At 35.8% G+C, this 27743-nt stretch overlaps 1 protein-coding gene across 7 annotated transcripts in view; it reads right to left on the bottom strand.

The window, feature by feature from the left end:
• EPS15 (epidermal growth factor receptor pathway substrate 15) overlaps window positions 1-27743 on the bottom strand; it is a 134455-nt gene that overhangs the window by 2993 nt on the left and 103719 nt on the right. For 5 of the 7 annotated variants that reach the window (XM_044383881.3, XM_026498122.4, XM_057310809.1 and 2 more), the window contains 6 exons: window positions 27302-27337; window positions 26262-26398; window positions 21963-22032; window positions 6427-6503; window positions 4922-5084; window positions 1682-1875 (listed from right to left, as the gene is read on the bottom strand). In XM_044383881.3, coding sequence (XP_044239816.1) covers window positions 1682-1875; window positions 4922-5084; window positions 6427-6503; window positions 21963-22032; window positions 26262-26398; window positions 27302-27337 — 677 coding nt within the window. The remainder of the gene's footprint in view (window positions 1-1681; window positions 1876-4921; window positions 5085-6426; window positions 6504-21962; window positions 22033-26261; window positions 26399-27301; window positions 27338-27743) is intronic. The other 2 variants (XM_044383883.3, XM_048220641.2) reach the window with 1 other exon arrangement.

The following is a 27743-nucleotide window of genomic DNA, read 5'->3' as shown; positions in this document are numbered from 1 at the left end:
TTATTACTTCAACTTCAGGGAGCATCCTCACATGATCAATCATTTCCACTTAATCCCACTGGTGATCTCCTACCTTATCCTTGCTCTCAGCTACAGAAAATCTATGTAGCAAAGAATATGCTGATTTTGCTATACATAAAACAAGAAGTACTAGTATAATAAGATGTGGACCAAATTATTTTTTAATGCATTATAAAGATTTTTGCAGGCACTGAGAACTTTTTGACTTGATCTAAATAAAACCATATAGTTAACATTAATAAAACCTTAAACCTTAATGTTAGGTCAGGGAAGTATTTTTATCTACCCAAAACAGCAATGTTGAGAGATACTAAATAAAAAAATTTTACTTGGTTTGAAGTCCTGTCATATAGAGGAATACCACAACAGGATGAAATGAAAGAAATTGTCAGGCTTTTTGAAAATGGTAGTTTTTTCTCTAATGAATTAGAGGGACTTTAAAATTTATAATACTTAACAAAACTTTCGTAAGGAAGGAAGGCAGGCATTTTTATTATGAGTTGCTTTATATTATACTGTTGAAATTCCGAAGTATGAAATAAGCAAAATGCCCCTGCTATAGTTCAAGACTTATTCCAATGAGATTTTGACTTGCTAAAATCATATTTATGATATTAAGTGCCATAGCCAGAAGGTTATTTTATATCAAGAAGATTATAATCTCCTAAAGGGAACAATTCTGGATTTTTTGCTTGAGACAACTCAAACTCTAACAAAAGTTAAGTCAGTATCATTTTGACACTCCATTTTCCAACATTCAAAACATTGATTCCTATTCTGCTCCGTCATATTCACAAGAAGCCAATGGAACTTAGAGTACATACTGAAAAGCTGGAAAAAAAATAAATTAAAAAAAATTAGCTTCGTTTCTTATCTAAATAATGATGGAATATATATCATTGTGCTTTTATGGCCCCCACAGTGACACCTCCATAGTTGGTTGCCCCATTTCTGTGATCTTTTGGCCTTATCTACGTGTCATCACAGCATCCTTCCATTGTTTTTACTGGTGTGCCTATTTTAGTCAGCTCTGGGAGAATGCAGAGTAAATATGGAAGGTTAGTGAATTAGAACCACCCAAATAATTAAAGACTGTTCAGCTCTTGACAATTGTATTTACTTCATAAAATTGACATTTACATTTAAAAAACACTACTATATAAAAGCCAGAGTTTTGCCTTCTATTCAAAGAATCCCTGGCTTTATCCCCTCATATAACAGTTGCTGACAGGTCTCCAGAAATTATCAAAACTTTATACACAAACACACATACACAGTTACAAATACACAAGCTCGTTATTGCCATTATTCATCCAGTGGGCAGACAGCAAATGACTCTGTAATGGCCCATCATCCATAACAATTTGTCAAGATTTTATTTATATTGTTTAGTAAGACTAAGAGAAGGGTTTGCAAAACAACTGGTATACATCACAAGGACTAAGACTACTAAAATCATTTGTGCAATGGAACAATGTTAGAACCATCAAAACACAATCAAACAAATTTTGGTTGGGGGAGGAATACAGATCATTTTTAGTATGTTGGTAAATTTAGTTGAAATGATGCAAATTTGGCAGACTCCAAAGTAATTACTGAAAACTCTTTAAACTGTAAATGGAAAGATTTTTCCCCCAAACAGCCCATTCACAGTACTTACAGCACTGAAGTTAGCAAAATTGCTTGGGTCAGCCTCTTTATTGGTAGTGGTAGTGGTAGTGGTAGTAGAAGTGAATGAATCGCAAAACATATCAGGATCTTTTTCTTTGGGGCTATCATTGTCTGGGAAAGGCTGAAATGGATCATTCAGTTTAAAAGGATCAGAAGAATCCAATTTGTTGGTGGGTCTTTTCCCTGGATCAAAATCATTACAATTAACTCAACCAGCAAATATGGCAAACAAACACACAAGAACATGAACACAGAGAGCATTAAAGAACTGGGGGTGGGGGAATGGAGGTAAGTACCTAAAATACACATTCTTAGTATGGTCTTAAATGGCTACACCAACAGTCTGTCCTCAAATTTTTCACACACAACCTCTCAAATACATTCCAGCTCTATGTAGCTAAATGAAAAAATAGCAAAGGGGAAAGGAATGGGCCAGGAATCATATTTTTGCCCCGAGTGTATTAAACCTTGTCTTCCCCAAAGCAGCGTGTTCCCAAGGAGAGAGATAGGAAAGGATGAAACAGGAAAAGAATGACAAAAAATAAAGACAGAAATGGTCTCTGCTATTGTAACCTCAGCCTGATACAGCTGTCCACTAGTGCCAGTAAGGGCAAATGACCTTTGAAAAATGACCATATTCTTCTGATTTTTTTCTCTAGATCTATATATACCACCTGGAAACATGATTAAGAAATACCTTGGAAAACCTCACCTACTTTTGGCCATCTACAATATTTCAAATTGAAGAATAAAGAGAATGTTTTGAAGTCCAGGGCCTAAATATTTGTGGTTGAGGATAAACTCATCTTTGACCAAACAACAGCGTACTGTTACTAAACTCATCACAATTTTCAAACAAGTTCTCTTAACTTAGTACTTCTCGAAAGAAAATGGTAAGTATAGGTGTTAAAATATTTTCAAATATACATTTTTCCTAAAATGTGTTAAACTGGTAATAGCAATCATAACAGTCTTTCCATGAGCAGCTTATAAAAGATGTTCGTATCTCGTATCTCATTGGATCCTTCCAACATTCCTGGGAAGGTAGGCAAAATTAGAGTTACTGCCACCATCTCATAGCTCAGACAGCTGAGGTTCAGACATATGAAATTACACACTCAAGATCACAGAGCTAGTCTGAGGACGTCCAGAATTAGCACCCAGATCTTTAAGCTCCCAGTCCAGTGCTCTCTCCAAAAAATCATCCTTTTTTCCTTAATACTCCTATAGTGTTAAATGCTGAAGATCCTTAGATTTAGTTAATGTACTAGTATATTATTTTACTTAGGATTTAAAAATAACTTTGCTATTGGCATTATACAGGTAATAAAACTTAAATGAGCAAATTGACTCATTTTTCTATTTTTTAAAAAAATTTAACTTCAGTATAGTTAACATACAGTGTTACATTGGTTCCAGATGTACAATACAGTGATTCAACAATTCTGTACATTACTCAGTGCTCATCATGGCAAGTGTACTCTTAATCCCCTTCACCTATTTCACCCAACCCCCACTCACCTCCTTTTTGGGAGCCCCCAGTTTGTTTTCTATAGTTAAAAGTCTGTTTTTTGGTTTGTCTCTTTTTTTCTTTATCCATTTGTTTTGTTTCTTAAATTCCACATATGAGTGAAATCATATGGTATTCATCTTTCTCTGACTTATTTTACTTAGCATTATACTCTCTAGGTCCAGCCATGTTATTGTAAATGACAAACTCTCCTCACTCTTTTCTAAGGCTAATATTCCTGTGTGTGTGTGTACCATTCATCTCTCTCCATTCATCTATTAATGGACACTTACTTGGGTTGCTTCCATAATTTGGCTGTTGTAAATAATGTTGCTATAAACATCGGGTACTTGTATCCCTTTGAATTAGTATTTTTGTATTCTTTGGGTAAATACCCAGTCATGAGATTGTTGGATCCTAGGCTAGCTCTATTTTTAACTTTCTGAAAACACACTGTTTTCCAGACTGGCCACACCAGTCTGCATTCCCACTACCAGTGCATGAGGGTTCCTTTTTTCCCCACAACCTCACCAACACTTGTTATTTCTTGTGTTTTTAATTTTAGCCATTCTGATAGTTGTGAGGTGATATCTCATTGTAGTTTTGATTTGCATTTCTCTGAAGATAAGTAATGTTTAGCACCTTTTCCTGTGTCTGTTGGCCATTTGTATGCTTTTTTTGAGAAATGTCTGTTATGCCTTCTGCCCATTTTTTAGTTGGATTGTTTGTTGGCTCATTTTTTTTTTTTTAATGTATTCTGACAACCTTAGCCTCCAGCAATATATGATATAGGCTACTTTTTCTTAAAAGATAGAAGTCACTTAATTTGTTTACCTGATTTTTCAACAGATAATTGAGTATTAACAATTGTACACTTTAAGTCAAAAAAGAGAAAAATTATCTGCCCAAGAAATACCACAGGGAGGTTATTACGAAAGGCAAGCATAAAAATCCGTAACTACCGTGGCTAAAAACTTACCAAGGAATGATACATGATCATTAAAATAACCCTGTACCAGATGTCTCTTCTCACATAACAGCCTCGCAGCACTACACCTATTCAGGGGATTGCCCTGTTAGCCACTTCTTGTGAACTTTAATATCTTTGTTAAAAACACAACACTAAAAACATTAAGAATTTGTTCCTGGACCCAAAAAATTGTTTTTATAAAATAGTCTCTTATTAAGTGAAGTAAAATATTATTTTCCTTCATGAAAAACAATACTTTCTTTTAAATAGTTATGTTGCTGAATTCTGGACACCAAAAAGGCCATATATTTTCACATTAAAGGATTTAAGGAAGACTTCAGTTTGGTCAGGAAAAGAACGGGACTTCAAATTAATCTTTTCTTACAGAAATTTAGTTAAAGCACCAAAGTGACGGAAACTGTTTGTGTAAATGGTAATCAGTGAATTTCCAGAAAGCAAGCCATTTCACTAATACTGTCCTCCTTCCATTTACTGCCTCTCTAAAATGATTTAAAAAGAAATGAGCTCTCGCCAGAAAAGTGGTTCACATTACACATGCTGGCCTTTTAGGCACATGTCTGTCATTCTGTACTGAGGTCTGAACAGACGACAGTACCAGGCTGCTGCCATGTTTTTTGACTTGTTTTGTTTAAAACCCTTTATTATTTAAGTCTATTAGGCTCACAACAATATTTTTCAGAAAGAGAAAAAGCATCTCAGTTGATTAGGAAAGATACCAGCTCTCATACCAGGTGGTGGTGGGCAGGGTCTTGTTGGAGTTCCAATCTTTGGTGGCAGTGCTGGGGGTACATCTTCACTTTTGACTGATGTTTCCTCAAGCACATTTTTTTTAATGACCACATTGTTGACAGAGCTCGATGTGGCTGAACTAAAAGGATCTTCGTTGTTGACCTTTGTTTGAAAAGAGATGTGTACACATGGTTATATAAATTATACCAACCAAAGTATATATGGTGTAACATTTAGAAAAATGATCTTCAGTATTATGCAGTTTTATTTATTTCAATTCTGAGAGCACTGACATGTTAACCTTTGTATTTGGGGCCAAAAGGGAGAAATTTTTTAAAAAACTGTTCTATGTGAGTAGTGATTATAACATCAGTACTTATGAAAAGCAACAGATCATACCAAAACAAGCCAACTCTGGATTAAAAGTTTTCCAAGCTTCAGCCAATACAAAACCACCTGAGGTCCATTTTAAAGGGACTATATATTTTTCCTCAAATGAATATCTGATCCAAATGATAAAGAAAAAAAATACTGATTCCACACTTCCCAATGCACCTAAATATAGGAAAGATTTAATACTAACGACAAAGAAAATGGCATCTTGAAAAACATTAAAGACAACATGAAAGTCAATTTTTAAAAGCAAGCTAATCCCATGGAACAACAAGTCTTAATGTGGGTCTGAAGACTCTGCCTTTCTAATAATGGAAGATTCACTTTTCTATAATGAATCAGACATTATGGTTTTAGATCTCTTTAGGCCAGCGCTTCTCTACAGTACTACTTACATTGTGGGCGGGACGTAATTCTGTGTTGTGGGGAGTTGGATACTGTGTTGTAAGACGTTTAACAGCACCCCTGGTCTCTAGCTACTAGATAAGAATAGTCCTCCTTCCCAGTTGTGACAACCAAAAATGTCTTTAGACAATGCCAAATAATTGAGGGTGAGGGTGGAGGGGGAAATAACATCCATCTGAGAACCGATGATACTGACAATTTCACATATACTTTAATTTTACTCTTTTGGCCTGAATCAATCCTACAGCTACACTGGAAAATAGATAGTGGACATATAGAGCTTGACTATGTGTATTAATTATTTTAATACTAACCCTAACAGCCTCAGAACATAGAATGAAGTAATCAATGCAGAGAAGATGGCATGAATGCCCAAATTTTACATCTATTGACCCAGTCAACAGGTAAATTCAAGAGATATATTAGTTCAACTGGAAGAAATATGTTTAAACAGGCAGAAGACTCTTAAAATGAAGTTGTTGAGCTAACCTGTCAGTAGGAAATTATAATTACCTGTACCATCACCATAGTCTTTATGTATAGAAATATGTCTACTTTAATTATATCTTATCTATCATTCCTATCTGAAATCAACACTGAAATCAAGTTGAGATGTCTATGACAGGGTTACATAATTGGAAGGAAGAACTGCTCCACTGGTGGAAACAGAGTATATTTCACCTTCCCACTAGTCACTGCAGATTACCTTTGACAATGTGCTGAAGTCAGCAAATCCATCTTCAAATGATTCACTTCCAAAAACAGAAGCAAAGGGATCTGTGGCTAAAATGAATAAAGAAAATCAATACAACAGGACAGAAATACATCAAAATTTCACGTCCTTTTTTGGTTGGTTACATTTAGACAGATGGAAAAAATCTAATCCTAAATATCAGTTCCTGAATTTACTACTTAAATCCATGAAGATAGTGAAGACATTGATACCTACCCCCCCATACACACACAATACATTCTTTTGTATAAATCAACTGATGAATTATTTCAGATCGAAAACAAGAAAACTAACTCTAGGTTAAAGGCTTTGGAATATATGTCAAATAATATAGTTCTCATGCACTGAAACTATTTCTAATAAAGCCATCAGGAAGTAAGAGAAGCTGGATTTCATTAATTCCCCATTTCACACTTATCCTTCAGGGTGTATTGTGAATGTCACCTCATCCCCTAAGCCTGGGAAAACCTCTACTTCCCACGGCAAGAAGTGATTTCTTTCTTCTCTGTGGTAGTGACTGCATTCTAGTTTGTACTATGGTTATCTGTGATTGATATATCACCATTATTAGATTGTAAAGTCCTTAAAAACAGTGAATAAGGCTTATCCAAGAAGAACGGTCAAAAACAGTTCTTGAATATCAGATCTAAGAAAATTAGAAAATACAGTTCCTACCCCCAAAATCTCACAGTCTAATGAGAGACATAAAAAACAATAATAAAACAATCTTAAATGAGCTATTAGGTAGGAAAACCCTGTAGTAGGAGTCACTAACAGGGAGAATCAGAAAAAGTATCAAAGAAACTATTACATTTGAGGTAGGTCTTTTAAATAAGGAATAGATGGAGGTGGGAAAGATAAAGATATGCCAGGCAGAGGGAACAGTAATTGCAAAAGTAATTATTTAACGTGATCCCAGGCATGAGAAGTTATCTGTTCCATCACACTGCACTTACCAAATGGATTAACATTTCTGGCTGGAATGAACGGATCTACTTTGAGATATGTTTTACCTATTCAGGCAAAAAGGCTACCAATAAAGCCAAAGAATGTTTATAGGAATTGTTACTTGATATAAGAAAATAGAAACAAAGGAAGGAAGGGAAAGAGAATTGCAAGAGACAGGGCAAGAAAGAGCAAAGAGACTGAAAATTCTTCTGTGTTCTCCCTCAAATCTTCATCTTTACATCAAATCGGTTTTAAAACAAAAGTGTGCCCACATAGCCATTTAAATGTGTAAAGTGTGCCTTTACCTCTGAAAATCAGTATACCATGGACATTAACTGAAGAGGGGCAAGAAGGTATATATTACTTTTGCTTGCTTTGTCATCAAGACAGTCATGAGGTGGAGGAGGCAGGTAAAGACGATGGGAAGAAGCATAAAGAAAATTAGTCCTTTAGAGATAGATCAACAACTCTGAGCCCAAAGAGGATGTTCATAGTCCAGAGTTACAGGAAATTCTACAGCTTTGGCCATAAAAGATGCTTTTTTATAACTACATATCTAAGTCCCACAGCCTGGGGCCCAGCCTAGTCATGGGTGTTGTTTTAGACTTTTCTTTCTCCCTCCTTCTCTGCGCCTTGTAATTCCTGATGCCACAGCAGCTGAGGCACAACCAGGGTGCAGGTGATGTCCTGACTGGTAGAAAGGGGGCGAAGGAAAAAGAGTTGGCTCCTTTCATTGGAGGGAATTAAAAATCTGCTTCATGCTTTTTCTTTGCCACAGCTTTTACAAGAAGTCATAACACTCATGGCAATAGTGTTGAGTTAGGTTAAGTTTGACTGAAATATTGTGAAGTATATACTGTGAAAGACATTAGTAAAATACATGACGTTTGTGTATAAAGAATATGCTACTTGTAGTTTTACTAGAGTTTTTCTACACTTTCTTCATCAGAATAGACGACCTACTCAGCATCGGTCCAAACACTGGGGAATGTGTCCTGGATGAATGACAAAGCACTTTTGCCCAAATTGGGGAATTAAGACTTTGGCAACAACCTCCTCAGATATTGATCATGACTGATATGAAGTAGAGGCCTGTCCAGAGACTGGAAGGACTGAGTATGAACTTTTCCGGACTACGTGCTGAGGATTCCCAGAAATATTCAGAGAGGAATCAGTAGGTGGCTTTCTTCCTCTTGATCACAGAGGAGCTATGACCATCAGAATGAGGCTTTATTTTTTTTTTTTTTTTTTTCCATGTACCTAGTTATCAGTTACGGCAAGGTCTGTGGCTCTCCTTACAATGCAACGTATCATTCGTTATCTTTTTTTTTTTTTTTTATGATTTTTTATTATATTATGTTAGTCACCATACAGTACATCCCCGGTTTCCGATGTAAGGCTCGATGATTCATTAGTTGTGTATAACACCCAGTGCACCATGCAATACGTGCCCTCCTTACTACCCATCACCGGTCTATCCCATTCCCCCACCCCCCTCCCCTCTGAAGTCCTCAGTTTGTTTCTCATAGTCCATAGTCTCTCATGTTTCATTCCCCCTTCTGATTACCCCCCCCTTTCTTTATCCCTTTCTTCCCCTACTGATCATCCTAGTTCTTATGTTCCATAGATGAGAGAAATCATATGATAGTTGTCTTTCTCTGCTTGACTTATTTCACTTAGCATTATCTCCTCCAGTGCTGTCCATGTTGTAGCAAATGTTGAGAACTCGTTCTTTCTGATAGCTGAGTAATATTCCATTGTATATATGGACCACAACTTCTTAATCCAGTCATCTGTTGAAGGGCATCTCGGCTCCTTCCACGATTTAGCTATTGTGGACATTGCTGCTATGAACATTGGGGTGCATATGGCCCTTCTCTTCACTACGTCTGTATCTTTGGGGTAAATACCCAGTAGTGCAATGGCAGAATGAGGCTTTAAATGCAAATGTGATCTCACGGGCACCCTCTTCCCAAGAATAAAGGCAATGAACACTTTGGAAAACTACATAAAAGCATAATTTAAGAAACATCTATAATTTCATTATCAGAAATAACCCTTATCAATTATTTTAGCATGCTTCTTTAACAGCTTTTTTCCTGGTATTTTCTTCCTTTAAAGCTACATTTTAGGCTTATCACTTTTTTTTTTTTTAAAGATTTTATTTATTTATGTGACAGACAGCCAGCGAGAGAGGGAACACAGCAGGGGGAGTGGGAGAGGAAGAAGCAGGCTCCCAGTGGAGGAGCTCGATGTGGGACTCGATCCCGGAACGCCGGGACCACGCCCTGAGCCAAAGGCAGACGCTCAACGACTGCGCTACCCAGGCGCCCCTAGGCTTATCACTTTTTACCCCCTTACCCCAATTTAATTCATAGCATTCATCAGTACTTGACATACTACATATTTGTATATTGCCTATCCCTCCCATATAAACCCTATAAAGACGAGAATTCACTTTGTTCACTACTGTACCTTCGAGGCCTAGAAAAAGGTCTGGTGAATAGGAGATGTTCATATTCACTGAAAATACTGAGAGAAAAGGGGGACAGAAACTGTCTACTTATTAAGGCTCTTCCAAACAGATATCATAATACTTCTTAGCATAGCCAGCTGACCAACAGGGAATAAGAGAAACTAGTTTTAAGGCTCACAAATAATAACCAAGAACAGGTATCTAACCAGAGAATCCTGGGAAAAGGAAGAAAATTTTTTTCTCTGTAACCCATTCACAAGCCATCAGATAATCCAGTTTAAACTCATAGAAAACTTTTAAGAGATACTCATGAATAATCTGAGGTGTTGGTCATTAATAAAGAATCCATTTTCTCAAGCTAGTCTCCAAATCACTCACTCTCTCAATGACCCACTCATCCACTCACATTTACTAAGCATCAAGGCTAGGTACTCGGGATTTGGAGGAGAATAAGACACAACACCTACCTTCAAGGAAATATGTATACAACTGCTACACAATAAGTATTAAAGTTCAAAGAGAGTAAAAGAAAAGCAACAGCTAGGTTTATGTGAAAGAGGCCAAGAAGACTTTCCAAAAGGGTTTTACTTTCTTTTACTGCGGACAGAAGGAGGTGGGAGAAGAGAGAGACACATACACACTATACACAAATATACAAATACACACGTGCTCATGCACACATATTTTTCCATGGAAAACGTAAGTGGCCTTGAAGAGATAGTCATGGCCTGTGATTTGCGGAAACAGAGAAAATTAGAGAAAAAACATGAAAGAAGGCTGAGGCTAAGAATAATAAAACATATGAACATCTGCATGCTTAGCCTGAGTCACTGTCTGTAAAAATGAAGACCTACTTGGCATTTTACTACCTGTAGAGTCAAAGATGCTCTGGGGAGACCACAAGTTCCCCTCTAAATCCTCAGGATGTTATAAAGCTTTAATTAAGAGTTGGAAAGATTCTGCATTTCCTCAGTTAGGAGTCAGTAAAATATTCCATGCAAAAAGTCTTCTGACACCAGAACTAATCTCATCTATAATGAAGTGGAAAAAGAACTTTCACAAGACAAAATAAAGTATATGTAGAAACTAAGTAACCTGCATTTGCTTTCTTTAGTATTCTTTTAGTGTGCAACATGTCTACTCACAAGGAGTAAATGCTAAAAAGACCCCACCGTGAGTCAAAAGATTAAAAATATCTGATGTCCTTTTAGTGCTATCATAATCACTAAATTTTAGAAGTAGGAGTCATTTATCATTTAATTTTTAAGAACAAAACTTTACCCTTAGGTTTTTAGTTTATTTTGAAAGCTTGTATTTTTCCTGTTCTGTGGGATTAATCTTTTCTTTTTTCTGGCTAAACACTTTATTTCTTGATGAAAAAGAAGAGGGATATAGGAGTGTCAGTAAAGAAGGCATAAGTCCTGTTTGTGACCTTGGGTGTGTAATGCCACCTCTCTGAGTCTCAGTGGTTTCCAGATGTTGGGATTTTATTTTTAGTAAACTAAATAAATACATTAAAAACCAACATACATACAGACAACAATAACATACACAGTTTTGGTTAACTTAAAAAGAACTAAAAAAAAAAAAAAGTCCATCTTTCATTTCACAAACAAAAGGATTTAAAAACTAAAAAGAAGAGAAAAAAATCTTAGACTGGAAAGAATTCTTTCCAGGAAAAGAGAGTTGGCAACAATTTTCATTCTCCTTCTCTCTCTCATCCCTATTTGACTTGGAACTAACAAAGGGTATATTACAAGTAACATTAGTCAGGATTTAGAAACCATTAAACTAAAAAGTAGTAGTAATAATAGTAATAGCAGCTATCATTTACTGTGAAAGGTACCACAATAAATACTTTAACACACATTATCTCATTTAATCTACCCAACAAACCCATGAAGTATAATTATTAACCTCATTTCATTGTTTAAGAAACGGAGACTAAGAAAACCTAAGGAATTAGCAATTTTATCTAAGTTCAGGCTGTTGGCTTCAAGCACCCATGTCTTAATGATGACAACCCCTCTCTAGATTGTTTATGCTTCCATTCAATTCAAAATCTTTTGATAATGTAGCAGATATGAGACAAATCATTTATTCATTTCTTCAGCATTCAACTGATGAGACTCTGCTATGTCCCTGAAGGTCTGGGGTGGGAAACCAGGAATATAACTTAGAAGGACTCCCAAATCTCTGGTTGGCCAACTGAGTAGACGGTAATACTATTAACAGGGATGGGATGTCCAGAAGATGTTTAGTACTGTTTTCTATTTCATAAGGTAGACAACTTTACTTTCAGACATACACATATGACACATTAAGTAAAAGACCATTAAATATATATATACATATAAATATAATATAGATAAAATATTAAACATTATATTAACTAATATAAATAATACATAAATAAAAAAATTATACACACATATGTGTGGAACATAGGGCTAGCGACTTAGATTTGTGGTTAGTAATATGATCAAATGTTAAGAAATACAATTCTAGCAGTCATGTAGATGACAGATTGGCAGGTAAAGAGAATGAAGGCAATTTAGTATCACAGTCCAGATAAAATCAAATGAGGGTCCAAACAAAACTGAGTATAAGGAAGAATAATCAGGGTCTATTTGGGGGTAAAACAATAGGACTTGGCAATCTACTGGAGGTGAGGAATGGCGGAGAAGTTTAAGATGACTGGCTAATAATGTCATTAATATAGAAAGTAGAAATACTAATACTTTATTTAAAGGAGAGATTAATTGGAAAAGATGATTATTTCAATTTTAAGCACTGTTGAGCTTGGCACCTAAGGGGAAATATCCAGCAAGGATCTTGAAGGTACTGGAGGTTCAGGGGAGAGTTCAACACTGAAAGACTAAATCTAGGAGTCATTAGGAAACAGGCTGTAGTTGAAGGAAAGAACTGGACATCACCACCATAAAAAGTGTGTACGTGAGAAGAGCAGAAGCACTAGGCGAATACATAACTAAATAGATAGCCTCCACTTGTCAGTTTTTTCTCCAGGACACTGAGATTATTCTCTTGCTCCTGTTCTGAATAAAAGGAGATAATCTGTCCCAGATACCTCCTGGGAGCAAGCTGTCCTGAGGGAACAGAGACCAGGGCAACAGGAAAAATCTTCTAGTTCATATTAGATCAGAAGTTCTCAAGGTGTGGTCCACGGACCCCAGAGGTCCCCAAGACCTCTTTCGGGAGATCTGTAAGGTCAAAACTATTTTCAGAATATTAAGATGTTCTTTATATTTCTTAACGTGTTGATATTTGCAACAATGTAGATAAAACTGCTAGTGTCTGAGAATCAAGGCAGTAGCACCAAATGGGTTGGTAACCAGTGTATTTTTCATCATCACAAACTAACAGGGGGTAAAAAAGACCATTCGTGCTTAAAAATGTCTGTCCTTGATGAATTGATAAAAATTATTAGTTTTAATAAATCATGATCCTCAGATACACATCTTTTTTTTTTTTTTAAGATTTATTTACTTGAGAGAGAGAGAGAGAGAGAGAGAATCCAAATGGGAAGAGCAGAAGGAGAGGGAGAGAGAATGTCAAGCAGATTGCGCTGAGCGTGGAGCGCAACTCAGGGCTCGATTTCATGACCCTGAGGATCACAATCTGAGCCGAAACCAACAGCTGAATGCTTAACTGACTGAGCCACCTAGGCACCTTTAGGTACATATCTTTTTACAATTCTGAGTAACAAAATGGAAAATACACACAAAGCACCTCTGCTGAGTAGCAAAGTATTGATAATTATCTGGAGGAAAAGCATTTGCATGATGGTGCGCGAAACAAGCTGAACTAGCGGCTTTTTTCATAGAATGCCCTTTTTACTTGAAAGAAATAACAGATAAACAACGGTTATTCAGATTTGGATATCTGGCAACATTTCCTCCACAACAAACAGTGAGGCTGTTACCTTCAGGAAAACAACTGATAGTATTTGTTGCAGGTGATAAAAATTCAAGCTTTCAAGTAAAAATTAGAATCTTGGAAAGCTGTATCTGCCCCATAATCTTAACATTATACCAATACTTAAAGACTCTGATAAGATAGATGGTGATATTAATAAATATAATTTTAAAAGTATTTACAATGAAACGTGTCAGCATTTGGAAGATATGCATAACTCAGTGAACCAATATTTCCCAAATAATAAAGGCAAGTTATAAAATCATACATAGGTAAAAAATTCATTCAAAGTGCTAGAAAAACCAATGGATTTTAATGTAATAGAGCATGAAAAGATCACTGATATGGTTTCAAGTACCACACTGCAACTAACTTTAAAGAAACTAAAATATGGGGCACCTGGGTGCTCAGTTGTTAAGCGTCTGCCTTTGGCTCAGGTCATGATCCCAGGGTCCTGGGATCGAGCCCCTGCTTGGGCTCCCTGCTCAGTGGGGAGCCTGCTTCTCCCTCTCCTACCCCCCCTGCTTGTGTTCCCTCTCTCGCTATCTCTCTCTGTCAAATAAATAAATAAAATCTTAAAAAAAAAAAAAGCAAAAATATGTGAAATTTGGTATAGTATCAAAGAAGAATATCCACAATTACCTAAAAAGGTTATTGAAATATCCCTTTTTCCAGCTACTTATCTGCGTGAGAGCAGATCTTTTTCATTTCACATTCTTCAAGCAAAACAATACAGTGCAGCAGACTGAATGCAGAAGTAGATATGAGAATCCAGCTGTCTTCTGTTAAGGCACACATTTAAAAGAGCTTTGCAAAAATGTATGAACAATGCTACTCTTGTCACAATTTTTTTTTGTTTGTTTGGAGTTATTTTTCTTAAAGAAATATGGTATTTATGTAATGGGTTTATTATCATTGCTTTTAAATTAATTAAAAATTTTTTAGTTTCTCAGTATCAATTCCTAATATGGTAAATACTGGTAGATATAACCCATATAAAAAAAGTCCTTTGAGGGTCTTCATTAATTTTTAAAAGTGTAAAGAGGTCCTCAGACCAAGAAGCTACTATATTTGATGATTTCCAAAGTTACTGCTTATGGTTGTTTCAAATAACCCACTTCTTTCCTAATTATTTTTGTTGTTGTTGAAAGAAGAGCACAGAAGTCTGGAATTATCTCCACCAACCCCCAAGAGTCTTTCATGGATCTACTACAAGTTTCTTACTAAAATGCTTTAATTTTTTAACATTTTTCATCTGATTATATTCCCTATGCTCCCAGTACCCTTTATCGAATTTTGGGTTCCCAAGGATTTCTTTTTCTTTTTTTTTTTCACTTACATAGTAGATAAATAAAGAGGCAGGATAATACAGAGGAAAATCAATGGGTATGGATTGAGAAGCAAACAGATAAGTGGCTCTGGGGCTTAGCTTTTCCTTTCATATATTAGGAAATCAGGCTTGATAACAGTTTTCAAATCTGAAATAAAATTCCAATATATGAAATAAATAAATGGGATTTAAAAAATTAACTCTAAAATCATTTTAAGATCTATTTATTTATTTGAAAGAGAGAGAGCTGGGGAGAGGGGCAAAGGGAGAGGGATAGAGAGGATCCTCAAGCAGACTCCCTGTTGAACGTGGAGCCCAACACAGGGCTTGATCCCAGGACCCTGAGATCATAACCTGATCTGAAACCAAGAGCCAGCTGCCCAAATGACTGAGCCACCGAGGCACCCCAACTCTAAAATCATTTTAAGTTCAAATTTATATCATTTACTTATCACAGTGACAGTGAAAACAAAGAAGCAATTTTGACTGACATAAATGTTTAAAGTCAGGAGCTGAACTTATTTCTGCAGTTGGTTTTGGTTGCTCTATTTGAAAAACAATTCACCCAAGGAAGTAGTTAAATACATTTTTAAACAAGAGTCTTGCAATCTGAATAGTTTAAAGTAATTTTTATCCAGAGGTCTGCACAAAAACCACTTAACCTGACAGTACTTTAAAGCACCAATGCACTACAATGTTGATATGGTTTGTAATATTTATGAATGCATATATTTAATTAAATTGCAGTCTTTAAAAATTCAAAGACACTTAAAAAATATGAAACAATAATTTGCCAACTCTCTAAAGACCTCTCTGGAAGCTAGTTTTGTGAAAAATAATACCAAAACTCAGGCTCATAGCACGTGTAAGATTCTTTCCAGCTCTAACAAAGGCAGCAATGTTAAATTTGACAGAAAAAAAAATCTGTGGCATCACCTTACTACCATTTTTATATTGTCAGGATTGGATGAGAAGATAAGGCATTTTCCTCATCCTTAAAATGAGAACGAATAGCACCCGTCTCTATAACCACTGTAAAGATTAAATGAGGAAAATGCAAAAATGAAGTCTGGATGACCTTATGTGTGTGGCTTAAAAAAAAAAGAAAAAGAAAAAGAAAGTTCAGACCTCTGGTATTTCTGAGTCTGTGGAAGGTCTGTGTAACTCGGCCCAAGACACAACTAATATGTAGCCCAACCAACTCAAAAGAGTTTTTGGGGGGGTGCCTGGGTGGCTCAGTTGGTTGAGTGACTGACTCTTGGTTTTGGTTCAGGTCATGATCTCAGGGTTGTGAGACTGAGCCCCACGTGGGACTCTGCGCTCCGTGGGAAGTCTGCTTGAAGATTCTCTCCCTCTGCCCCTCCCCCCACTCGTGCATGCACATGAACACTTCCTCTCTCTCAAATAAACAAATCTTTTTAAAAAAAGTTTTTGGTTGTAAGATTCTCATTCAAATCAAGACGTAAGCTAAATGGCAGACTAGGAAGATACAGATTCTCATTTGTATGTAAGGATGGTTCATCGTATGAAAATCAATCAATATAATACATCCCATTAACAGAATAAAGGAAAAAAACCCACATGATCCTCTTAATTGATGCAGAAAAAGCACCTGACAAAATTCAACATATTTTTTATGATAAAAACATTTGGCAAACTAGAAAAAAGAAGAAACTACTTCAACATAGTAAAGGCCATATATGAAAAGCCAACAGAGAACATCCTACTCAATGGTGAGAGATTGAAATTTTTTTCTCTAAACTCAGTAAAAAGACAAGGATGCCCACTTTCACCACTTCATCACAGAAGTCCTAGCCAGAGCAACTAGGCAAGGAAAAAAAAGGCATCCAAATTGGAAAGAAAGAAGTAAAATTATCTCTGTTGCATACAACATGATCTCACATGTAGAAAACTGTAAAATTCCACAAAAAAACCTGTTTAGAATAAATGAATTTAGCAAAGTAGCAGGATACAAAATCAATGCACAAAAATCAGTAGCATGTCTATATCTTAACAATGAACAATCTGAAAAGGAAATTAAGATAACAATTTCATTTACAATAGCACAAAAAAGAATAAAATACTAAGGAATTAACCAAGGAAGGCATGTATGCTGGCAACTATAAAACATTTTGAAATAAATTAAAGAAGATACAATTAAATGGAAAGACAGCCCACTTCATGGACTGGAAAATGTTAAGATGTTAATACTAACCAAAGCAATCTACATATTCAAAGCAATCCTTATCAAAATCTCAATGACATTTTTTTGCAGAAATAGAAAATTCATACTAAAATTCATATGGAATCCCAAGGGAACCTGAACAGCCAAAACAATCTTGAAAAAGAGTAACAAAGTTACAGGTATCAAACTCACTGATTTCAAAACTTACTACAAAGTTACAGTAACCAGTGTGGTACTGGCATTAAGACAGACAATTACACCAGTGGAATAGAAGAGAGAGTCTAGAAATAAACCCTTGCGTATATAGTCAAATGATCTTCTACAAGGATGCCAAGACCACTCAACGGGGAAAGGTCAAGTCCTCGCAACAAATGGAGCTGGAAAACCTGAAAATCCACTCTAGAAGAATGAAGTCAGACTCTAACCTTACCTCACAAACAAATACAAAAATTAACTCAAAATGCATCAAAGCCCTAAATGTTAAGACCTAAAGCTATAAAACTCTTAGGAAGAAGAAAACATGGGGAAAACCCTGATGACACCGGATTTAGCTATACTTTCTTGGAATGACACTAAACGTATAGACAAACACAGAAAAAGATAAACCGGATTTGTGATGGTTGCACAACAATATGACTGTACTTAATACTATATACTCAAAAATAGCTAAAATAGTTAATGTTATGTATATCTTAACACAATGTTAAAAAATACCCGCTATTAATTGTTAAACAGTCCCCCGCCCCCCATTCCCATCCTATATGCTCTATGAGAAGAGTAACTGATTCATCCATTTATTCAGTAATATTATATGCCCAGGCATGGTTTAAGGTTCTTGGGATACACCAATGAATACAAAGATCCCAATTCCCTGGAATTTAAAATCTAGTGGCATGAAGAGGAGAAAGATGACAGAAAAACAAAGTAATTTATATAGTATGCTGGAAAGCAGTAAGCCATAATGAAAGGAGAGTAGAGAATAGTAAGGGAGGACTGCTGAGCTAGGCAGCAGTCTTGTAAATGTTAAATAGGATGGCCGCAATATGCCCCACTGACAAGGTGACACATGGCGAAGATTTGTTAAAGGTAGTGTAGATCATCATGTGGCTCTATGGACAAAGATCATCCCAGGAATAGGGAACAGCTAAAGGCAAAGGGCCTAAGAAACTGGCCTGCTGTTTGCACAACAGCAAGATCAGCATGGCTGGAACAGAGTGAGTAAAGGCAATAATGATAAGGGATATTGTTAGGAAGGTTTAGGCCATTGTATATCTTTTGCTGGACATAATCTGAAGGTAGAGCCAGTAAGATTTCTTGGCAGATTAGGGGTAGAGTAAGAGAAGAAGAACCAAGGATGACTCTAAGGTTTTAGGTCTTGGCAACTAATGATGAAAGTACCATGAATTGAGATGGGCCAAGCTGCAAGAGAAACAAGTTGGGAGCAGAAGACTAGGTGTTTGGTGTTAGACATGTTGTGTTAGCTCTATCTGTCAGATATTCAAGTAGAGGTATCAGTAGGTAGTTAGATATATGAGTTTAGAGTGCAGGAAAAAAGATGTGGCCAGAGATCTAAATCAGCATATATACAGTATGTGAAGCCAGGAAATCAGATAAGATCCCTAAGGAAATACAGATAGAGAAGAAAAGAGGTCCAGAGTCTAAGACTTAGAGCAATACAACATAAAGGAGTTGGGGGAGAGAGGAAGAATAAGTAAAGGTCTCAAGACAGAAGGAATGACCAAAGCAGTGGAAAACGAGAGACCTCATCTGAATGTGGGTGCATTTATTACTCTTTTTTAACCTTGTGAAATGGTTTCATCTCTCCATGTTTTGATTTTCCTTATCTGTACAATAAACATAACACCAAAATGAGACCAAGTATGGGAAAATGGTTAGCACATGCAGTGCTGTAACTATGCAAGAGTGCAATAAATGGTATCTATTATGATGATGATTAACAACAATAAATGTTGTTTCCCTCCCAGGTTATTATAGGCATTTATTCTAACACTCAACAGAAAACTAGTTAGGAACTGGAACTGAAAGAGAAGACCAACAAAGGCAATAGAAACCCACAATAAGACTGTAATCTACCACATTAGCCTTAACCTCATGATTCCTCCATACATAAATAAGTTTTATCAGAATATGTTTTTCCTTGGAAAGTCCAACGTCCATCTACTGATGAATGGATAGAGAACATATGGTATATACATACAACAGAATATTACTCAGCCATCAAAAATAATGACATCTTGCCATTTGCAATGACATGGACAGAGCTACAGTGTATTATGCCAAGTGAAATAAGTCAGTCAGAGACAGACAAATACCTTATGATTTCACTTGTATGTGGAATTTAAGGAAAAAAAACCCAGAACATGTGGGAAGGGAGAAAAGAAAAAAAGGAGAGAGGGAAACAAACATAAGTGACTCTTGATGATGAAGGGAGGGGAGTTAGGGGATGGGCTAGACGGGGTTGGGGATTAAGGAGTGCACTTGTTGTGACAAGCACTGGGTATTGTTTGCAAGGGGTGAATCACTAAATTCTACTCCAGAAACCAATATTGCACTGTATGTTAACTAACAAAATTAAAAAAAAAAAAAATATATATATATATATATCTGTTTTTCTTGAACATGCCCTGCCTTCATTCCTTGCTTATGTTGTTCTTTTTGCTTTATATACTCTTTCTATATCTACTTACTAAAATCCTAGCTCATTCTTTCAAGGCATACCACAAAAGCTACCTTCTGCTTTGAAACCATTCATGACTTACCCTAAATGGAGGTGATCTCCTTTCCTCTAAATTTTTGCAGCTTTAATGAACTTCCATGGCACTTACCATTTCAGTCAAGAGTTAATTACAGTTGGCCCTTGAACAACATGGGGTTGCAGTGTGTATATTCACTTACATGCAGATTTTTCTCAATAAATGCAACACAGTACTGTCAATGTATTTTCCTTATGATCTGCTCAATAATGTTTTCTCTAGCTTACTTTATTGTAAGAATACATATAACATACAAAATATGTGTTAACTGACTGTTTACATTATTGGTGAGGCTGCCAGTCAACAGTAGGATGTTAGTAAAGGTTCTGGGGAGTAAAACGTTATATGCAGATTTGCAACTACATGTGGGGGGAGGGTCAGCATCCCTAATCCCCATATTGTTCAAGGGTTACCTGTATAAATATATTAACTTTTCATTTTATTTTCTTAGGTTATCCTTTCTAATCATACAATATCCTTAGCTATATATTAATTCATCAGCTCAATAATGAGTGTCTAAAAAAAGCACATGTATTTTAAAAATATATTAATTTAACCACTGTTACTACAATAAGCCATTTAGAAATCTTATTTGCTGTTATTCTAAGTTTTGGTTTAAATCAATAATCAGCACTACATTAAATCTTGTTTTCTACCTATCTGCTTTTTATATTCAGTTCCTTGTTGTTACTCATATTGGAAGTTAAATTTCCACCTGAAAACAACGCATATTGCTAAATCTCATCTTGTTATAATTTGTCCAATACCAGAAATCTAAATTGTGAAGGCATTTCTACTAATCTTTCTCTATGCTCATAATCCTCAACTTGTCACATCAGCAAATTTGTGTACTGAATAACTCACCCTATTTTCATCTGGAAAAATAGGGAATCCTGTATCAACATGATACTTGAGGTATTTACATGTTTGAGTCCACTTCCTTCTAATTCCCTGCTCTCCTTCACAACAGTTGGTCTGTTATATTTTTAAATGAATAGTGAAAAAGTTGCAGAAGCTTTTAGACTCTGCCAGACTTTGGTCTGAATCTTGGCTTCACCTGGTTCTAATCTAATAAATGTATAATGTTGATCAAGTTACTTAAAGTTCTGGGCCTCAGTTTCCTGATCTTTAAAATGGAAATATTACTTACAAGGATAAATAGAAAATTAGCTGCCATAAATAAAGCATGAAGACTGAATGCTAGAGTAATATTTTGATTTTCTCTGTATTATTAAAAGATCTTATCCACTATTTATAAAGCTATTATCATTACCTACTGGAAGCAATTTTTAAGTTTAGGCCAAGATCTCTAAGAGTTATTGCTGACTTTGAAACTTCCAAACACTGCCTTTTAACAAGGAAAAAAAATTTATAGGTTTTATTGGCTAGAGTATTCTAGTTTTTTTTTTAAATGAAGTATAGTTGACACATAATGTTACATTAGTTTCAGGTGTATGACAGTGATTTGACAAGTTTATACGTTATGCTATGCTCGCCATGAGCACAGCTACCATCTGTCCCCATACAATGGTATTTTATACCACTGATTGATTTCCTACGCTGTACCTTTCATTCCCAAGACTTATTCATTCCATAACTGGAAGCCTATCTCCCACTCCCCTCTAGTAAGATCTTTAACATGAATAATAAATGAGATAAATAAATGATGAGAAAAGTAGAAAGTGATATGCCAACACTTGCCATCATTATTACTGGTTGATTACAATTGGCTATAACTACGCAATAATTTTACAGCCTTATATAAGTAAATAGGACAAATATATTTGGAGACCAGAAAAAGAAGCTTAAAGACAAGGGTAATATTTACTGGTCAAAGAAATCGATCAATTATTTCCTTACCTGAATCACTTGCTGCAACAACAACTGTTCCACCAGGAGCAAAAGGATCATTGTGCTTCACTGTTTCTACCTAAACAAATTACACAAAATCATGACTAAGAGAGGCAGTATTTTATAGCTGAAACCTTACGGACACACCAAAGAAAAGATTCTTTACAAACTCTTAATTAAGAAATACAAGGCATTAGGAATAAATGTTTCCCCTTACTGATTTGCAATCTTATTAAATTAAAATGACACACATCATTTTCTAATTTTTTTGGGTAATACATTATCCATTCAAAATGGTACATGAAACACATAATGTTTAACAAGTAACTATCAAATGAACTTCTACGTAATCACCTTCCAAGAAACTGCCAACACCTGTGCCCCTCTCCAAACACACTCTCATCCCTTAACTGTAGAGGTAATTATTACCCTGACTTTGGTAGCATTAATCTCTTTTCTTCTTAATTTTGCTACTGGTATAGATACACTGTTTTAACTTTTTATATTGAAGTAATTTTAGATTTCTGGAACAGTTGTAAAGATACTACAGAGAGTTCCCATATATCCTTCATCCAGGTTCCTCTAATGTTAGCACCTCATATAATCATGGTACATCTATTAAAACTAAGGAATTAACACTGGTACAAAACTATAAACTATATACTTTATTTGGATTTCACCAGTTTTTCCAGTAAGGTCCTTCTCCTATTCCAGGATGACATGCTGCATTTAGGATGCACACTATTCTAACTCTTAAATATCCTAGTACTTAATATCAGATAATGCTAGATTTATTTTCTAGTTATCTAAAAATAATTCTAGCATTCTGCCCACCAGAGGAACATACACATGTACTCCTGAGGAAGACGGGGGTGGGAAAGGAGAGGGAGGAAAAAAGGGGGAGAGGGAGGGAGGGAGCTCTGCTAAAAAGATTCTGCTACTTTCAATAATATGCAATGTAAGAATATGGACCAAGTGGCAAAGGTGAGTGGCTACAGAGTGACGACTTTACCAGGAGCCAGAGATTCCTGCTACAGAACTGTTTTCCTAACTTATTTTGGTTTTTAATCATAGACAAACAAATTATATATCTAGGGAAAAAGTGAAACTTCTCTTTCTGGCCTCAGGCCCTTGTTTAGAGGCCAATGAAAACCTTAGCAGACAGTTAGATGAAAGGGGCATGAAAAGGGTTTGGGAATATTTACCTCCACCGACTCATGGTTATCAATGTCATCTGTATTACAATCTCTATTTCTAATCATTAAGAAATTGGTTATTACAATTGAATGCCAAAGGATATCACAGAGCTCAACTGATACATTTCCAAATAAAACTAATGTATTTGAAAAGAGAAAAGTATTGCTAACCAGGGTTTGTAGTACATGCTCTCTTTATAAAAAGAGAACCCAGGGACGCCTGGGTGGTTGTCGGTTAAGCATCTGCCTTCAGCTCAGGTCATGATCCCAAGGTCTTGGGATAAAGCCCCACGTTGGGCTCCTTGCTCAGTGGGGAGCCTGCTTCTCCCTCTGCCCCTCACCCCGCCCCCCAGCTTGTGTTCTCTCTCTAGTTCTCGGTCTAAAATAAATAAATAAAATCTTTAAAAAAAAAAAAGGCGAGAGAACCCAATTAAACTACTATCAGAAAGAAGTAATTAATACTAATGAAGTTTTTAGAACTGAAAATGATAGTACTTATTTTAACTGATGCCAATGATATTACTATAAAACTAGCATAATGCCTTATATTCTGATTATATCTGCTGAATAAATAAAGAGCAACCAAAGAAAAACATTAAGGTGGTCTGTATAGCCAGGTAACTTTGCATGGCTCTTAATATAATAGTCAAAATACCAATGTGAGAGATAGTCACGGACATAAGTCACCACCTATTATTCCTTCCTCTCTTGACTTTCAGAGGAAAAACAACCTAACAGGCTTGATTTTTAACAAAGGGTTATTTGCCATCACAGAGAGAAACAGAAAAAGCAGGCCTACATGAGTGTCAGGTTTAATTTCTATTCCTTCCTCATAATACACTGTGCTACCACCTAAAAGACCATTGAGACAGCAAAGGGAACAGGATGGAATGCCTGGCCTATGAAGGAATAAGAGGCCATTAAACTCTATGTTATGTTCAGTTTGATAATTAGGCAATTTAGTACACACAAGTAATTTTCATAACTACAATTCAGATGGTATTTTACAGAATTAATGTTCCAAAATCTTCCTACAGGGTCACCAAATTTATCACTGAAATTCTCTCTTCTGTATCAGTAATCTGCCTCCCACTTTGACTGTATGACTTAGTACCAGCACAATGCTACCATACACTAGCTAGGAGAGTAAGAAATGGCAGTTGTTTTGTTTTGCTTTGCTGCTTAAAATTATGTCCCTCTGAGAGCAGAGACTAGCCTTGAGGGAACAGGAAAGACCTTTGGGGGAGAGGTTCAGACCTAGAAACATAATCAAAGGCCTGCTTGAAAAGAAGGAAGATCACAAAACACAAGGGCTCTGTAGCTAGGAAGAATTAAGTTTAAATCTTGGACTATAGGGGTGAAGACCTTAGATTTTGGTCAGATAGAACAAGGTTTGAATTCAGTTCTACCACTTACTAACTTACTATCACTTAACCTTTTAAAGCCTCATTTACTTTATCTTAAAAATGAGGGTGGTAACATGAGCTTCATAGGAATAGTGTGAAGATTAAATGGGGTAATACATGAACAGAGCTTAGCACCATGCCTGGTCCATGGAAGAGATGAGTTAAAAAAAAGCTATTATTATATTGCCAATTTGGTTCTTTGCTTTGCTTTTTATGGAGAAATCAAGAGCAGTCAGCAAGGGCAATATTGCTTTCACAAACTTGGGAGGAAAGGGAAAGAGTAAATAGAACAAATGGTGGAAAATTTTCATCAGGCGAGAGGAACAGGAGAAACTTGTTTTATTTTTAATTTAGGAAGAGCTGCTTTGGTTTTCTTGCTCTTTACTGATAAGAGTGGAGAATAAGAGACTAGAATAAGGTAAGAGGGAAAAAATTCAGGTTGCAGCCAATTTTAGAAGAATTTAGCAAATGGGTCCACACTGCAAACTAACTGTTATAGGAAAACACAGTATCCAGTAGCCTGTGGAAACCACAAATATTCAGTTACGGAGGCACTTGCTCACTTTTACATCAATGGAAAATACCAGTTGTTGGCCAAATTGCTCTTTACTGAGTACAGTAAGAAAGCAATTAAAGAATATCAGAATCTATTTACTTTAAAAGAATCAATTACTCTTCTAAGGGAGTATTCTTAATCTAAGAGAATTAAAGGACAAAATTTTTGCTTCAAATGCCCGTCAATCCATTTTCTTTCCTGGGTGAAACATGCTGCTTAAAAAAATAAGCCTCCAAATTAAAAATAAAAACAAACAAAACCATTCCAAAACCATTCATAATTATTGAAGTTGGGTAATGGATACATGAAGGTTTCTTTCTTTTTTTTTTTTTTAAGTTTTTATTTATTTATTTGTCCAAGAGAGAGAGAGCACCCACGCAGGGAGCCCGATGTGGGACTCAATCCCAGGACCCCAGGATCATGACCTGAGCTGAAGGCAGTCGCTTAACCAACTGAGCCACCCAGGCGTCCCTACATGGAGGTTTCTTAAAATATTTCATTATATTACTCTATTTTGGGTATGCTTAACTATCCATAATATATTTTCTTTTTCACGCCTCCAGATGATAAAGCACTTAGCTGTATGACCTTGGTTACTTCCCAGTCCCAGTGTCCTTATTGTTAAAATAGGGCTACCAACACCTACTTTGCAAGGTTGTGAAGATTACAGAAGAGGGTCTGACATTTAGTAGGAATTTGTATTTCTCCACAAGACCAACATGTGTTATAAAATATATATAAAGTATGTCTATAATATAAATGATTTTATCTTTCTAAAACTCAGTGCTATTTTTAGGTTGATTTTCATTATTTCAATAATATATACCACACATTTCTGAAAAGCTTTATTTAAGACTGGTTAATGGATTTCAAATCATTTATTTTAAATATCCCCAATGGGATAATACTTGATCCTTATTAAGGATGGACTTGATTTTTAGATGAAATAAGTTATTCCAGCCAATTATAGGGGGTGATAAAGCTGTAAATGCCAGTCTGAACCAAAAACTAGATGGACTGGATGAGACTGACATTTTTACATAGCCCATCAGAAGTAATCTAAAAGAGGACCCTTTCATCATTGTATATTTCAAGAAACTCACTCAGGATGTTTGTTATCCATTTAACAGTTTTTAACCCTCCCACTTACCGATGTATTACTGCTATTGCTGGCTGCACTGAAAGGGTCAGTACTTGAAGTGGCAAAAGGGTCAGCAGAAGACTGCTTGAAGAAACAGTCAGAGGCAAATGGATCTGAACCTTTGAAAGGATCACCTCCAAATGGATCTAAGAAAATACAGCACATATATGAAAGACTAAAAACGACTACACTAAATTTCCTATCACCCGAAGGTATGATAACTGCCTTAATTAGAAGACATTTTGAACTTCTGCAGAATCAATAATTAGGTACTTGGCGTTAGGATTATTGATCATAAAAAAATATAGACAGTTGCACCTAAAATAGCTTTAATTAATATTCTTCTTCCTACTTGCTCATCATTCACCCAAAGCAAATCAATAATTCCAATACTTATTACACAAAGATTACTTGTATGCTAGGTTTAAATAATTCCTCTAAGCTGGTGATTCTAATTTTAGGGGATGAGGAATCACACATTCCTCTGTGATTTTGTTAAAAGATAGTCTTTCACCTAATAAACTTATTTGGAACACATTTGGGAAGCATAACAAATGGTGCACAAGATTTGCTTTATTCTAATGTAAAATCCCAGGGAAAGAATATCTTATAAAGCCTGACATTTAGTAATTCTTTAAGATGTTTCCTTTTCTCCCTTTCATATGCTGTAATCTTAGGAAAACAAAATGTTCTAAATTCTAAACACTGTAGTAGCATAGATAGCTATACTCATCTAATCCTTGGCTAACAAGGAGAAATCAGTCTAAGTACTACTAAAAGTATCAAAATATAAACACTAATGTCATTTAAAAAAATAATAAAGCAAACGGTTCATTAACCAAATTCACAAGAGTCTACCACTTTCTCTCTGACAATGCCAGGCACATACAACATTTTAGTGGGGCCTTATATCAGTTTAAAAACTGAATAAACAGGAAGTCCACTTCCTATAACTACCTTACTTTGATCTCTCATTTCTAAATACAACATAAGTTTATAATTAAGCAGAATTAAATTACAGCTAAGTTGGACCTCAATGATATACGTACCAATTTTTCCAAAAGGATCATCCTTGAAAGGATCACCTGTGGTAAAATAAATAAGAAGTCACAATAACAATATTTACTGTTGTGACACCATTACTTAAAAGTAACTTTAAACAGAAGCAAAGTTTCTTAAAGTGAAGTCTGTTTCATTAGCTCTACCTCAAAGTAGATAAAACACTAAATGCCATGCATCTTTAGGAAACATTTAAAATAATAAAGAGTACCATGATAACAATAATAATGAGCCATGAGAGACTATGGACTCCGGGAAACAAACTGAGGGTTTTAGAGGGGAGGGGTGTGGGGGGATGGGTTAGCCTGGTGATGGGTATTAAGGAGGGCACGTATTGCATGGAGCACTGGGTGTTATATGCAAACAATGAATCATGGAACATTACATCAAAAACTAATGATGTACTGTATGGTGACTAACATAACACAATAA

This window comes from Ursus arctos, unplaced genomic scaffold (assembly GCF_023065955.2).
Source record: "Ursus arctos isolate Adak ecotype North America unplaced genomic scaffold, UrsArc2.0 scaffold_12, whole genome shotgun sequence".
Classification (NCBI taxonomy): Eukaryota; Metazoa; Chordata; class Mammalia; order Carnivora; family Ursidae; genus Ursus; species Ursus arctos.
Note: the sequence above shows the minus strand (reverse complement) of the source record. Positions and strands in the feature narration are given on the sequence as shown.